The sequence below is a fragment of the Heterodontus francisci genome, chromosome 38 (genome assembly GCF_036365525.1).
Source record: "Heterodontus francisci isolate sHetFra1 chromosome 38, sHetFra1.hap1, whole genome shotgun sequence".
In the NCBI taxonomy this organism is placed as follows: Eukaryota; Metazoa; Chordata; class Chondrichthyes; order Heterodontiformes; family Heterodontidae; genus Heterodontus; species Heterodontus francisci.
The window spans coordinates 15522100-15537451 of NC_090408.1; the positions used below are offsets into that span (position 1 = coordinate 15522100).

At 40.8% G+C, this 15352-nt stretch overlaps 1 protein-coding gene across 1 annotated transcript in view; it reads left to right on the forward strand.

Annotated features, from left to right (window-relative positions):
- The window catches only part of LOC137352315 (lamin-B3-like), a 45965-nt gene that overhangs the window by 21903 nt on the left and 8710 nt on the right, over nucleotides 1-15352 (forward strand). The window contains exons 5-8 of the mRNA XM_068017599.1: nucleotides 1337-1550; nucleotides 2257-2364; nucleotides 11424-11540; nucleotides 12907-13014. Of these exons, the coding sequence (XP_067873700.1) occupies nucleotides 1337-1550; nucleotides 2257-2364; nucleotides 11424-11540; nucleotides 12907-13014 (547 nt within the window). The remainder of the gene's footprint in view (nucleotides 1-1336; nucleotides 1551-2256; nucleotides 2365-11423; nucleotides 11541-12906; nucleotides 13015-15352) is intronic.

Below are 15352 nucleotides of genomic sequence, written 5' to 3' on the forward strand. Positions count from 1 at the left end.
TTAAAATCAAGGCTTTGCTTAATCAGGAGCCAATGTAGGTCATCGAGCACAGGGGAGATGGATGAGCGGGACTTGGTGTGGGTTAAGACTTGAACTGCAGCATTTGAATGACTCAAGTTTGCGGAGGGTAGAAGTAGGGACTCAGGCCAGGCGTGTATTGGAAAAATCAAGTCTAGAGGTGCCAAAGGCATGGTTGAAGTTTTCAGCAGCAGCTAAGCTGAGGCAAGGTCAGAGTTGGGCAACGTTATGGTGGTGGAATTTGATGGTCTTCGTGATGGTGTGGATGTGGTAGGAAGCTTATCTCTGGTTTAGATATAACACCAAAGTTATGCATACTTTAGTTCAGCCTCATATAGTTGCCAGGGATTAGAATGGAGATTGTGATGGGGACTGAAGACAATGGCATCTGTCTTCCCAATATTTAGTTGAAGGAAATTTCTGCTCATCCCATACTACTACAAATCTGGTATTTTGGTGTGGTTCCTATAAATGTGAGGGATTCCTATAAGAATGAAAGACCTGCATTTATAATGACAATGAAAGGGGGATTACATACCTTTTTTATAGGATCTTCCATCTTCAAGTAATGACCTCCTTCACCATGATTCCTCTCAACTATCCCTTCACTCATACTGCTATTTCAATGAAGAAGAACTGAGTTGTTAGACAATCCCGAGCCTTTGAGGATAACAGAAGCGAGAGGGAATGTCAGTTGAAGGGGTAATCTTTGTATTATTACAGAGGCATAGAAGACCTTTCTTCAGATTACGCAAGGATGGCCAGATTCCTACAGTTAAGGAAGCCTGCTGTCATCAAAGAATGACAAAGACTCAACAAGCATGTAATTCCACTAATCAGTAAATCAATCCTTAATTTCGAATTGGTACCAAAAGCATAAAGGAGAAAGTAGGAATAATATTTTCTGTGCCAAGAGTAATCAAGATATAGAATGATTTACCACAAGTGGCTTTTGAAGCTGAGTCAATGAGAATATTTAAAAGGGAATAAGAAAAAAGTTGAAAATATTAAAGGATCTGTGGGAAGTGAGTACGTAACTCCAGTGGGAGAGTTAGCATGGTAAAATAGCCCTAGCCTGTACCAAAACTTTTGTTAGAACAAGAACTGAAAAGTGTAATAATTGCTCTGGTATTCAATAATGAGTGTACAAATTCTTACTGTGTGCCAAGTGCAAGGAAGATTATTCACGCTGTAATGTGGTTTATTTCTTAGTGAGCTTTGGCCTGTCAATGCACCGTGGAAATATTAAACCTGTAGAAAGTGAAATTGCTCAGCCTGCATGTAGATTAAAATATTAACATTTTCAACATTATTACAGACTTGATTTGACCCCCAGACCATCTTCACGTAGTGGGGGACGCACTTCAAGTCTCGTCACTTCACTTCGAGGAAGAAAACGGAAATCGTTTGCAGCTGAGCATGCCAGCTGCAATTGTGAAACAACTGAACGGGTGTTTTCTACAGGAAAAATTATTTTTGGAGAAGTTGACAATGAAGGGAGATTTGTCAAAGTAAAGAACATTTCCGATAAGGTAAAGATCCATCTAGGGTTTGTTGCCTTTTTTTTAACTGCACCAAAAATGCAGTTGCATGCAGCAACTGTTGATTTACTAATTGGTACATACCATCTTACCTTCCCACCAAATTAAATTGTTTTCTGCCGTCGTCTGAAGGTGCTGACTCATGTAGGTGAATGGCTTGCTTTATTGTTTCTTTACTCCTGATAATAGCAAAAGAGAATTCTTAAAAAAAAAAGGATTTCTGGTACAGCACTAGGACTAAGTATTTACAATTCATAACCTGTATTGCTGATCGCAGCAAAAAGCTGCCGCTGCATCGATCAAGTGTATGTTTTTTAATCCTTGGGGCCCAGAAAATTTAAAACAGGTTAAGAAACAAAACTGGGATTTTGGCGAGAAGCTTACAGACTAAATGTGACCTCTAGGTTGTGCCTTGGCACTGCTGTCCAATACAATACACAGAATTGTAAGCTACTTTCTGAATTTACAGTATTTTCTGTTGCAGCTTATTGAAACGTAATGTTTGAATATTTTTGGGTGTGAGTTAAGTTAAGCCATGGTTAGGTTTGAAATATATTTTAAAAAAACCTAGATCAAATTACTTTTTAATAAAAGGTATTTTTAAATAGTGAGAAAAATCAGTATTGGATACAAATGGTTACTTTTTAATACTTTACAAGGAATTTCAAAGTACAATACTTTATTAATATCCTTGTAGGATCAGCCAGTAGGTGGATGGACTATAAGAAGACGATTTGAGGATTCGTCCGAGATTAGATATAAGTTTCCTGCACGTTATACACTTAAAGCTAAGCAAGAAGTAACTGTAAGTATTAACCTAGAGCTGTAGAACTTTGCATCTATAATATCCGTGCAGAAGCAACCCATACTGCTTTCTTCTACAAAATGAGTGTGATTTATTATTTTGTACATATTAAAATTGTGCTGAGAAGTTCACATTTCCTCTTTTCAGTTGCATATTGTTAAATTCCTGAATAATAAGTTTTTCTTTAGCATTACACGATGTACTTTACAGAAACATATAAGCAATCACTTGTGTCTGACATTGAAAGAGACATTTCTGCATCGAAGATCTGCACTCAGTGCTGTGAATAATGTAGGTATTAGGATAACTAATGAATTTGTCTGAGTTTCCAACCATCATCTCAACTTAGATGAATTAATCTTGTAATCATTTCCATGCATCTATTTCCTAGCTTTTTTTTCAATAAGTATCTGACATGGAAAAAAAAATGTTCATAGGGCTTGGAAAAAGGTTGTAGAATGCTGGCATTTCATCAGAAGCCTTTATCTTTTACAAAAAAAGGCAAGAAATTGGACTCATTGGTACCCATTTTGGGATACTGAGTGCCCTTAGTGCTCCAAAAGGGCATCCTGGCAGGCACACACATTTGGTTTAGGCATTAGCGTATGTGCAGTGAGTGTCTGCCAGGTGTATGCAAGAGGCAGATCTGTCATGAAAAACGTGTTCATGGGACATGGAAGGACATAGCGTGTGAATCATGCTGATTCCTTTTTTTTGAATGGACATTTGATCAAACACTAATTTAACATCAGTGGTGCCATTTTGGAGCCGCAGTCAACACCCTCTAATAACCTCGCACAGTTCAATGCACCTTCAGCAGCAGCGTGGGACTGCACCGTTGCTATTTAAAGGGATCATCAACTACTTACAAATTGGTCACTAGTTGATTTTCTTCTGGTTGTTGCTACATTTCTACAAGTGTTTGGTGCTTTCTGTAGCAGTTTCAAGTTGTAAGAATCTACAGTGAGTGGTATGACATGTTGAAGGAATTTCTGCTGACTTGAAAGCTTCTGCACAAGCCACTTGCTTCCAAACATGGGTGCGCTACTAGGCTAGTGCACCAGTATGAGCAGAGGGCATGCCGAGTACAACAAACTAGTGGAAAAGGGAGCAGGGAACCTAGACAGTGCCTTTCTGCCTGGGATGTCCGTGAAGAACTCACCTGAGTGCGATACCAATAACTACAATCTCTATTCACCAAAAGTCCCACATCTTGCATTCCCTCTGTTACTTGGCCACAATGCAGAATAAAAGTCACCACAAAATAAACATCCCAAACCAAATTTATAAATGAAATCATGCCATAATGCATACAAAAGTCAATTAATCACCCTTGTGGATTCCCTTAGATCCTGTCTTGCATGTGCCTCTGCTTATCCTAATGCTCCTTTGCAATACTACCGCAGTGGCTGCGGCATGGCAGGTGGAATGCTGCTGACTTTCAGTGAGGGAGTGTTCAGATGGACATCTCCGAGCAGCTCTGAGCCTGGAAGGATGGCACCATCTCAGTATGGGCAATAGCAGTCTGGGATGGCTGACGGGCAGCAGCCAGGTGGGGTGGGAGGTTGAGCACTGTCTTCCTGAGATTGGGCAGCAGGTTCATGCTGCATGGAGCTACTGGGCAGTGCCTCAGCAATGCTAGTAATCTGTTGGAGGATGGAGTGCTGGCCTGCAGTGACGTCCTGCAAGCCCCTTTGCACAGTGTAATCTACAGCCATGATGGCAGCAAGCTGACCTTGCATGACTTCAGTCTGAGCTTCCACTGCAGCACTGAAACATTGGAAGCTGCAACAGAAGAGTAAAGAAATGTCATGACAGTTGTATAGGGCATTGGTGAGGCCACAAAGTCTCCTTACCTAAAGAGCGTGCAACTAAGGTTCACCAGACTGGTTCCTGGGATGAGGGAATTGCCCTATGAGGAGGGAGTGTGCAAAATGTGCCTATATTCCCTGGAGTTAAGAAGGAAGAGAGGTGATTTAATTGAAGCATACTAAAGTCTTAAGGGGCTTGACAGGGCAAATGCTGAGAAGATGTTTCCTCTGGCTGGGGAATCTAGAGTGAGGGGTCACCGTCTCAGAATAAGGGGTCGGGTATTTAGGACTGAGGTGAGGAGAAATTTCTTCACTCAAGGGATTGTGAATCTTTGTAATTCTGTACTCCAGAGAGCTGTGGACACTCAATCATTGAGTATATTCGATAGAGTTTTATGAATAAAGGGATACAGCACAGGAGGAGTCCATTTGGTCCATCATGTCTGTGCTGGCTCTCTGAAAGATCAATTTATCCAATGCCACTCCCCTGCCTTCTCCCCAGAGCCCTGCACATTCTTCCTTTTCAGATAACAATCCTATTCCCTCTTGAATGCCTCAATTAAACCTGCCTCCACCACACTCTCAAGGAGTGCATTCCAAATTCTAGCCACTCGCTGCATGAAAATTTTTTTCTTTCATGTCACTATTGCTTCTTTTGCAAGTTACCTTAAATCTGTGCCTTTTTGTTTGCGATCCTTCCACCAATGGGGACAGTTTTTCCCTATCTACTCTGTCTAGACCCCTCATGATTTTGAATACCTCTCGTGGCGCAGTGGTTAGCACTGCAGCCTCACAGCTCCAGCGACCCGGGTTCGGTTCTGGGTCCTGCCTGTGCGGAGTTTGCAAGTTTTCCCTGTGATAGTGTGGGTTTCCGCCGGGTGCACCCGTTTCCTCCCACAGCCAAAGACTTGCAGGTTGATAGGTAAATTGACCCTAGTGTAGGTAGGTGGTAGGAGAATTGAGGGAAGTTGGGGATGTGGTAGGAAATATGGGATTCATGTAGGATTAGTATAAATGGGTGGCTGATGGTCGGCACAGACTCGGTGGGCTGAAGGGCCTGTTTCAGTGCTGTATCTCTCTATGACTCTATCAAATCTCCTCTTAACCTTCTCTTCTTCAAGGAAAACAGTCCCAACTTCTCCAGTCTGTCTTCATAACTGAAGTTCTTCATCCCTAGTTAAAGTCGATGATCAGTCATCTGTGTGTTGAATGGCAGAGCAGGTTTGAAGGGCCAAATGGCCTTTTACAGCTGTCTTTGTCCCTGACCAGCCAGCAGTGCACACATGCCAGTATCTCACCATGTGCAGGTCACGGCTCTATCCTCTAAGATTCGGTATTTGGTGACTGACAGTGTGAAATCAAGTGATAGCTCTGAGTCTGTAACACTGTCCTCTTGCTGTTCCACTGCTGCCTGGCCTGGTTGCACTTGGGCTATGGAAGGAAAAAGGCACAAGGGTAAGATTGTGGTGCAGGAGGGGACGTAACAGGTGCATGCTTACATCATCTGCAGCTTGCAAATCAGAGATTGTGGGATAAGGGGGAATTGGGATGTGAGAAGGAGAATTAGGTAAGGATACCGTCATCTTTGGTTTCAGCCCCTCAGCTAGCCATAGCCTCAGAAATGAGTCTCTCAATAATGGCCAGCATCGCCTCCTCAGTGGGGGTTAGGACATACAGGCACGCCTGTCCCCCCTCCAGTTAGCTGCTGCTACATCAGGTTGTGCGCCAGCAAGTCCTGCACGATAGAGGGAAGTGTGTCAGTGAATGTTGTGCCATCTGTTGATGTGGCTGTCATGGTTGAATAGCTGGCAGTGTGTTCAAGCTGTGACATGTGGATGTAAGGCTTGCGGCAGCGGTAAGTGTGTGAGGGTAAAATGAAGCATGTGAATGTTGTGATGAAAGTCTAAATTGTTACTATGCTACAAAGCTATGTAGACAATGCATACGGGACTGCATATACAGGGAAGTCAGGTTCATTAGTATAACAGAGGTTAGAAGATACATGTTCTGGTTGTAACTAGAGGTCCTTCTACCTTACTCCTGATCCTTGTATGGGATACTTTAATGTTGCAATAAAGGTTACAGTTTTTTTTAAAAAGGCAGGGACCCCTCACCTCATAGTATTCGGAGGCTATGGTGGAGATTGTCCTCTTCATCAGTTATATTTGAAGGAAGGCTATCATCAGAATTTTTGTCAGTCTGTGAAGCTGTCAGTTTTTTTTGGAACACCTGTCTTTTGTGTGGGGCTATTCTGTAACAGAACAGAAAATTGTCATGCCTGTGTCAAAGAGAAACATGGGCATTACTGCCAAGCTTGTCATTCAGCAAATACTTCTGCAAAGACCTCCTCACAATTTGTGCACTTCTTTCTGCAGCACCATTCGATGCTGGGTGATACGATAGTATTCGAGTGTGTTTGACTCCATTCTTGCTCAGAAATATTTCAAACTCTTCTGATGTAAACTGTGGATCATTATCTGACACCAACACTTCTGACAACTCATTAATTGCAAACCAACTTCCCAAAACCTCAATAGTTATGGCACTTGTGGTATTGTTCCTAAACTCAACATTTATCTACTTGCTATCGCTATTGACCAAAACAAAATACTCTTTACCTTGAGCTTCAAAGAAATCAACATGTACTCGTTCCCACGGTTTTCTTGTGTGTGGCCATGGAATAAATGGAATTGTGCTTCATTTCTCATTCTGAGACACACTTCACAACTTTTCACCAACTCTTCAATATCTCTATCTACCTTTGGATACCAAAAATAGCTTCTTGCTACTGCTTTCATACAGACTATCTCTGTATGCACTTGATGAAGTTCCTGTAACAATCTCTCTCCCTTGGCGGATTCACGACTCTTAAACTACGTAGGAGATGGCGTTGATCTACACTTAGCTCATTTCTGCTTGTGAAATACTCTTGCAATTTCTCATCATCACACTCTTTAGACCAGCCATTCGTGATGTAATTGAGTACTTTACTGAGCACCACATCCTTGTAAGTTTCTTCAGAAATTTCTCTGGCAGACACTGGCATGTCGTTAGCGTACGTAAAGTAATTTCTAGGTAACTCATGGGCTAAAAATGAATCAGTCTTCACAGGAATTCACAAGAACATCCAAATTTGCATGATCTGCTGACCTATGATATTTAATATCGTATTGATGGGCCATCAAAATAAATGCCCATCTCTGAAGCCGTGCTGGTGCAAACAATGATACTTACTTCTTTTGAAGCAAAAAGGTCAGTTAACAAAGTACAGGTATTTATGGAACTTTGTAACACCAAATATGATCACTAATGCCTCTTTCTCAACTTGAGTAATTTTGCTCTGACATTGTTAAAATACGTGAAGCCTATGTGACCGGCTTTTCCGCACTGTTTTCCATTATGTGAACATCACACCTAACCACTGTGGTGAGACATTGTGCACTAAAACCAATAGTTTCTTGGAATCATTGTGGATCAAAACAGCATCACTAGTCAGTACTTTCCTCAGTTTTTCAAATGCATTCTGACATTCCACAGACCACTCCCAATCTAACTTTCTTACAATTTGAGCAGTTGATAAAATGGACTGAACGTATTCGCTAAGTCGGGGATGAAATTAGAATAATACACAACAATTCCTGTGAATGTTCTAAGTTCTTCCTTGTTCTGTGGTCTCTTTGCTTTTAAAAACCCCTCAACCTTCTCCTGCGTTGGGTGGATACCTTCACCCTCTATTTGGTGACACAGGTATGTTACACTTGACACTATGAAGCAACACTTGTGCTTTTTAGCTTTGATGCCATACTCTCGAAGTTCATCCAGGATTTTATTCAACCTTACAATGTGTTCTTTCTCTGTCTTAGTACTTACAAAAATATCATTCAAGAAACAGCACACTCCTTTCATCCCACTTAGTACTGTCCTTACTGTAAATAACTCTGCCTGGTTTAAGCGTATATTCTTAAGCCAATTGCTTCCCATCGGGGAGACTTTGTTCCATCCTAATACTATCAATGGCAAGTAATAGGATGCATCATTGTATTCCACCTTTGCACTCACTTCATTTAATAGTGGAATACTGTTATGGGAATAACTAGTCAGTTTCACACCAATTTTTCATAAGGAAATGTGACCTTGGGGTTTCTTGTACTGTTCTAAGGTAACAGAAGCAGCTGCAGCAGTATCGATGACTAACATAAGTTGTGAATCTCTGATTTTCATTTTTACTGTGGATGCTGGAATTCTGTCTTCAGCCCTGTTTCTCTCAACATCCATATTCTGTTTTCCTTGCTCTCTGACTGAGTACAACTCTTGATCTTCCTGCTCGATAACATCAACTTCTGTTTCCATATCTATCATTTGCACATTTGTGGACTTCCAGGAGCCTGATCTAACTTTCGGGCTACCATGACTTTGACCTGATGCATTGCTGTGACCTGGAGCATTACTGTTTCCTGTATTGCATGCTGTATGGATATTTCCCACAGCCAAAGCACTTTGACTGGAAATGGGACCATTTAGTTGGTTGGTGGCTACCATGGCAACGATAGCTTCTATATTTCTGACTGAGTCTGTGAACTTGGCTGCCTGGTTCCTGCTGAAATCCAGTGGACCTTCCCATCTGGGTCAGGAAAATAACTTTCTTGCAATCTGAAGCTATCTCTTGCCATTTCCATGGCTGTAGCCTCATCACAGGCCTCCTTCCACATCAGCTTATTGCCTTTACACAAAAGCTTGGCCTGGATTTTACTGTTTAGAGTTTCAACAAACATGTTTCTAAGGTTGACTTTTCAGTTGGCACAATAACCACAGTGACTAGACATTTTCTTTATTGCAGATTATATTCTTAAATTAGACTCACTTGGCAACTGTATCCTTCCACGAAATGTATCTCGAAGCGCAATTTTTTTCCTAGTCGTATCATTCTAGACCCCCACCTGCCAAGAATGAGGCATATTAATTTCACCATATGAACATTAAATTTCAAATTGTTGCTGGGAACAAGAGAAGGCCTGTTCCAAGGGCTGTCACCACTTGATTGCAAGAATTTTACATACCAATAGGGGCAAGAGAGGTTACTTCCCTTATCCATTTAACCCACAATGGACTTTGAGCACCAGACATTGAAGGCAGGGAAGCACGTTCCAGGCCCTGCTAAGATGATACAATCCATAGAACTAAGAAATGGTCAGACCAGTTAGTCACATGACTAACCTGCTTGGCAACCTAGGGTTTTCTGAATGGTACAAACTGTTTGAACTCAGAAAGACTGCTTGCTCCCAGATTGCGAAGATCTCTGCTGTCTGCTCCCATCTTTTTCTCACAAGCCTCTGAATCCACTGAAGACACATGAACCCCAAGAGAGTAAAATCTCCTACAGCGAACAAGGTTTAAGAAGAATACTGGGCCCCAATGAAAAGCAAGATCTACCTACAATCAAGGACTCTACAGTGAGCTCGAAGAAATGTAACAAAACTCTCTTCAGAGATTGCCTCCAACTGTTGCACTTTATTTCTTCTGCTCTGTTCTGTTTCTATTTGCATGTGTGTATCGCGTACACGTTAGCATGAGCACATCGTATATCCATAGGCGCTAACCGAATTAGAGTTTAAGTCGAATATATTTCAACCTTTCTTCTTTCAACCTTTCTTCTTTCAACCTAAGAAAGCCTGTTTGTGCTGGTTTCTTTGCCTTATGATTGGAAAACGGTGAACATAGATTCACCAAGGGGAGCTAAAAACACAGTGTGTTTATAATTAAACCCCGTTATGGTAAGACCAGGTGAAGGCTGAGAGGGATACCTGGACTCCTTTTTTCACCAGATCTTAACAGTCAAACTATAATGAGTCCAGAATCTCATTTATTTCAGAAGAGTCCAAAGTACTGGAGTCTCGTGGGCAACATTGATTAAACACCACCTCAAAAGCATTTGTCCTTATCATGGTCAGGAAAACATACTGTTTATCATCCTTTAGGATTTTATTAGCTTGCAGCCAAATGTGTAACCTTCATTCATAATTACACCAGTCCTTTTTTTGTTAGGGTTGAATTCCCCCATTGTCCCAAAATGTGTCCTCAGTGCCATACTTTTTAAAATTATGTACTCACTGAGTTGTAGCTGAACATGAATTGCAGACACACTAAGCAATCTTTCAAATTGCTCGTCCTTCCTGAAAATCGACTTTGGGAGTTCCAAAAAGTGTGTCAGAATGTTCTTCAAACTGTAATCACTCGAATGAGATGCAAAAAAAAACTAGTGCCATCCTTTCCTCATGTTTCTGCTGTGTATTCAGAATAAAACTAACATGAGGTCTTTACTGAGAGCAACCATGTTGGAAAAATGTTTTATTTACACCTCCCAACAGAGAGGTAGTATACAAAAGATATTATATACCACACCACATGATTTCACGTGCTGCAATTTCAGCTATTTATCGCTACATGCAGCCTTGTCAAATATCATCTGAAAATTGTTGCATCTACCAACAATCCATCCTACTCTGAGCTCCATAAAGACTATTGGGTTAGTTAGACATCAGCTATCTTTCCAAAACCATGCCCACGCTCTCTGAGCTTATACTTTTTCAAGTGCTCACTTACTCTGCTGGTATAATGGATTCTACCAATTCTCCCACTAAACTCACTGGTCTGTAGTTATTTGGGCTTGCTGTTCCCTCTTTTGTATATTTATAATGTTTTGCTTTCAATCTAAGTGTGAGGGAAAGAGTCAGAAGAGAGAGAGGGACTGCATTGTGACAGTCATGGGGAACGTTGGGCGGGGCGGGGGGGAGAGGAAAGTTGATGATGAATAGAACAAGTGCCACAAAGAATTTGATAAATGGAAAAAATAACTAACTTCAGGAATTTGCAAATGAGATTAATGAGTTTAACATAACATTCAGTTTCCATTAATGCTTTAATGGTTGTTTTGACCCAGAGAACCCATCTGAATGCACTATGCTGGTGCATATTTAAGTTAATCTACTTTTAATCCATCTCCTATAAATGGATACTTTTAAACTTATGTAAGAAAATATCGAAATGTGCAGTCTGAGTGCTGACCGTCTTCGCTTGTCTTGTGACGTTCTTGAATTGTTGTGGTGGGGCGGGGCTGGGGAGGGAGAATACAATTGATTTTGCTACAATTAATTTTACGTTTGCTGAAATGCATAATTCTGATTAATGTAAAATGTTTTTGTGTGAATCTTGAAGTAACATTAATTGAACTATTCTCTCTTCTTGTATTAGGTCTGGGCTGCGAATAGCAGTGATGCCCAAAGTCCTCCAGCTAACTTGGTGTCGAAGAACTTAAAATCTTGGGAAACAGGAGATGTGCAGGTGGCTCTCCTCGATGCTCGTGGAAAGGTGTGTGCAATAAGTGTTATATAAGTGTAATGGAAGCAGAGAGATGTACGTGCAAAATATATTGATATAAATGCACTGTATATGAGCGGTAACACAATCTCAAATACTAAAAGTTGTATCACTCCATTTTGAATGTCCGCTTTACTAATCTGCGGATTTAAGATGGCTCAATGCTCATTTCATACCATTCTGATTCGCCACCTCAGCCACCAAAAGTTTTAGTAACCTTTTGGAAAAAATTGTTTTGGCAGTATGCGAACAATAAAACTTCTACACAATGCATCTAGTAGTAGAAGTGTAATGTATGAATGCTTTGCTGAATTGGTAACAATGTAGATTCTTGGTGCCTTGAATCAAAAAAAGTATTTTTGTAATGTTTTCTTAGCTGGTGGTGAGATGGTGTGAAAAAAAACTACATAACCTTTTTTGAAAAGAATTGGAAAGTTATTAACTCTGAATTTACACAGGTATAACTGAGTCATGCATGCATTTTTTTAAAGCTGAATTTTGTTCTATTTTCAAAACATTCCTATGCAAATTCTCCATTACTATGACTGTTTTAATTTAATGTAAATCCTGGGAGCTTAATACAATCTGTAAATCTTGTTTCTCCTGAAATGGAAATATTTCCATTATGTCACTTGTTAAGCATGTGAGGTCAGCTATTGACTTGAATTTTGATTTCTCCAATAATTTCCTGGTTTGTTTCAATTAGTGAACCACTTTTCTGATTCTCCTAGAACAATTTGTATTTTATATAGCGACTTTAACACTGTATAATGTCACTAGGCACTTCACAGGAGCATTATCAAACAAAATTTTACATTCAGCCACATAAGGAGATATTAGGGCAGATGAACAAAAGTTTGATTAAAAGGTTTTAAGGCAGAAATGATTCATTTGAGATGAATGTGGAATTGTTGAGTGAGTTGTACAAGAAGCCTGTTTAATTTACCATTTTAAACTTCTTTGTAAAGTTTTGCAACTTTCTAATATAAAAAGCAAATGTTTGAAACTGATGCCTCTAATAAGTAATCGTTTCACATAATTTGATGTCTGGGGGGAGAAATGGTGCAATGAGAATTAATTGCTCAAGGCCAACGTTAAATGAAAAAAACAAAATTATATTGGAAATCTACAGTAACTGGAATCATTGTAGGATTGGAATCCATTTATGGGCTTGGTAAGCCTAGAGTCCCTTTTAAATATAAAACAGACAAGAATTCCTTCAGGATAATTTAACAAGATGTTATAATCCTGTATAATAGCATCTTAAGGGACCCTCTTCAGCCTTTTCATAGTTCTGTGGAATGCATGACCTTTTGGCCAAAAAACACTACTACAACTAACAATGTTGATTTCACAGGAGATGACTGCACAGACTCTTGTGCAAATACCAGGAAGTCCATCTGGAGACGAGGATGGTGACTATCCCAGTGAGCCCATTCGGCGGCGGATTCAATATACTCCAATGGTATGATTACTCAAGAGAATGCTGCTTATCTTCAGATGCACAAAATGCAGCTCGAAAGGGTGCTGATAATCTTGCGTTTGTAATAGAAAGCAAATCTGGTAATACGAGCAAGCTAGCACATGTGGCTAAATGGAATAGATCTATTGGCCCCCATATTAATAACCTATCACAATGATGTCTAAGATCATAAATAACACACGAGATCAATTTGAAATAATATTTCTAGTTCGACAAAATTGGGCCAGAAATAGGACTCACATCCAGAAGCTGTTCTTATAGTCTTCTAGGCATAAAATTAGCTTTTGGACATGAAGTCCAAGGCAAACATCTTTCGGAAGGATGGTGAAGCCTTAGAGAGGGTGCAGCAGAGATTTACTAAAATAATACCAGGGATGAGGGACTTTAGTTATGTGAAGAGACCAGAGAAGATAGGATTGTTCTCCTTGAAGCAGAGACAGTTGAGGGGAGATTGGAGGTGTTCAAAATCATGAAGGTTATTGATAGAGTAAATAAAGAGAAACAATTTCCATTGGCAAAAGGTCAGTAACCAGAGGACATTGGCAAAAGAGCCAGAAATGAGAAGAGAATTTTTTTTATGCAGTGAGTTGTGATGATCTGTAAGGCACTGCTTAAAAAGGTAATGGAAGCAGATTTAGCAGTGACTTTCAAAGTGGAATTGGATATATATTTGGTCAAATGGGCAACTTCTGCTCTGCGAGATTCTGTGATTCTCAAAAAGACCTCGAGTCATTCCAGAAAAATCAGTTGAATGCTGTGACTTCGGTTACTCTCCTCCTTTCTGTTATTTGATCTATTTATTCCAAGGTTATAAGAAAAGCATTCCCTGAATTGTTGACACTAGGTTTCTTCTTGTCCTTGGTATTTTGTTCTGGAGACAAAGTTGGGAGCTGAGCATGATCTGTACCTTGCTGCATAACCATGTTATTTCTAGTTATGTCTTTGGATAGCAATCAGAAGCAAGGCTATTGAGTGGAAGCCCCACAAAAGCTCTAATGTAACTGCTACCAATGCGGTTCAAATCAATATTGAGAAGTCCAATTTAATTCATGATTGTGAACTTGTACGGCTGGATTTTTAAATGCATTTGGGGTCGGGATCTGAGTTGGGCAAATGCACATTTTGGCGCTGTCTGCCTCCATGCCAGTTTGCTGCCACGATCCTGACCCGGAGCCATTTTGAATGAGAGTGGCTCAGGATCAGATCAGGCAGCTTCCCAGCAGGCAGCCAATTGAGGCCGATTAACATTAAAGAGCCCCATTCCCACGCCACCTGACCCATTACAGCTGCCAGGCCACAGCTGCAGCCACTGGGCATCCCCTGGAGGGTTTGACCCTTCAAGATTATGACCAGACCGCTGTGGCAGTTTTAAAAATCAAATAAACTTACCTGGCCTCCTCCGTCTTCAGATCCCACCTCAGTCGGTGCGGCTGCCAATCACTGAATGCTGGAGGGCCTCCCATTGTCCGTCCAGCATTGGGAGCCCATTCAGGGACAGTGAGTCCACTCCCTGACGATTAATTGGCTGAGGATTTGAAAATCCCTCTGCGTGTGCCTAAAGTACACCATGCAGGATCAGGGCCCGGAACCAGCCCCCATTTCCAGTTCCTAACCCCAATTGAAAACCCAGACCGTAATTTTCTGGCACTCACTCGTGTTGAACTATGGTCTATTCACCACCTGTATCTTACTCAACAGAGCATCCTTTGTGTGAATCCCAACAGTGGTGATTATTTGCACATGGTGAACATCACAATTGAACCTATCCTCAACTGACAGCATCCACGTGCACTGGGTAGCAGGGATTGCTGAATACTGATTTGCACAACCTCGAGCAGAATGCTATTCCCAGCAGTACCGGGACCAATTTCACATGTCCTTACTGCCAACCCAGTTCAGAAGAGCAAACTCAAACACCAGGAATTGAATCTTCTGGTGTGTTGTGGCTCAGTTACATGCATGAATTCACCATTTAGCTGCTTGTGAGATAACTAATAGGCTGCATTTTAACAACTCCATTGATGGCTTTGGATCATAACAGTTGAGTTTAGTGCATGCTGTGTCCAGTTTAAATTGAAATTAATAAAACATTAGATATGTTTGTAAAAACAACAGTTCTGGAAAGGGGAAGAAAGAGGGGGAAAAGTCTGCTTCAATCCCTGGTGTGCTTATTGCTAATCAGCCTTGGCTTAGAAGTGACACTCTCTCCTTTAAGTCAGAAGGTCAGTAAATGTTGGATCATGCCAGTTGTGATTGAATAAGGAAGCTGATATATATGCAAACTTTCCAAATTTTTCTGGCAATACTGCCGTAGACGCAA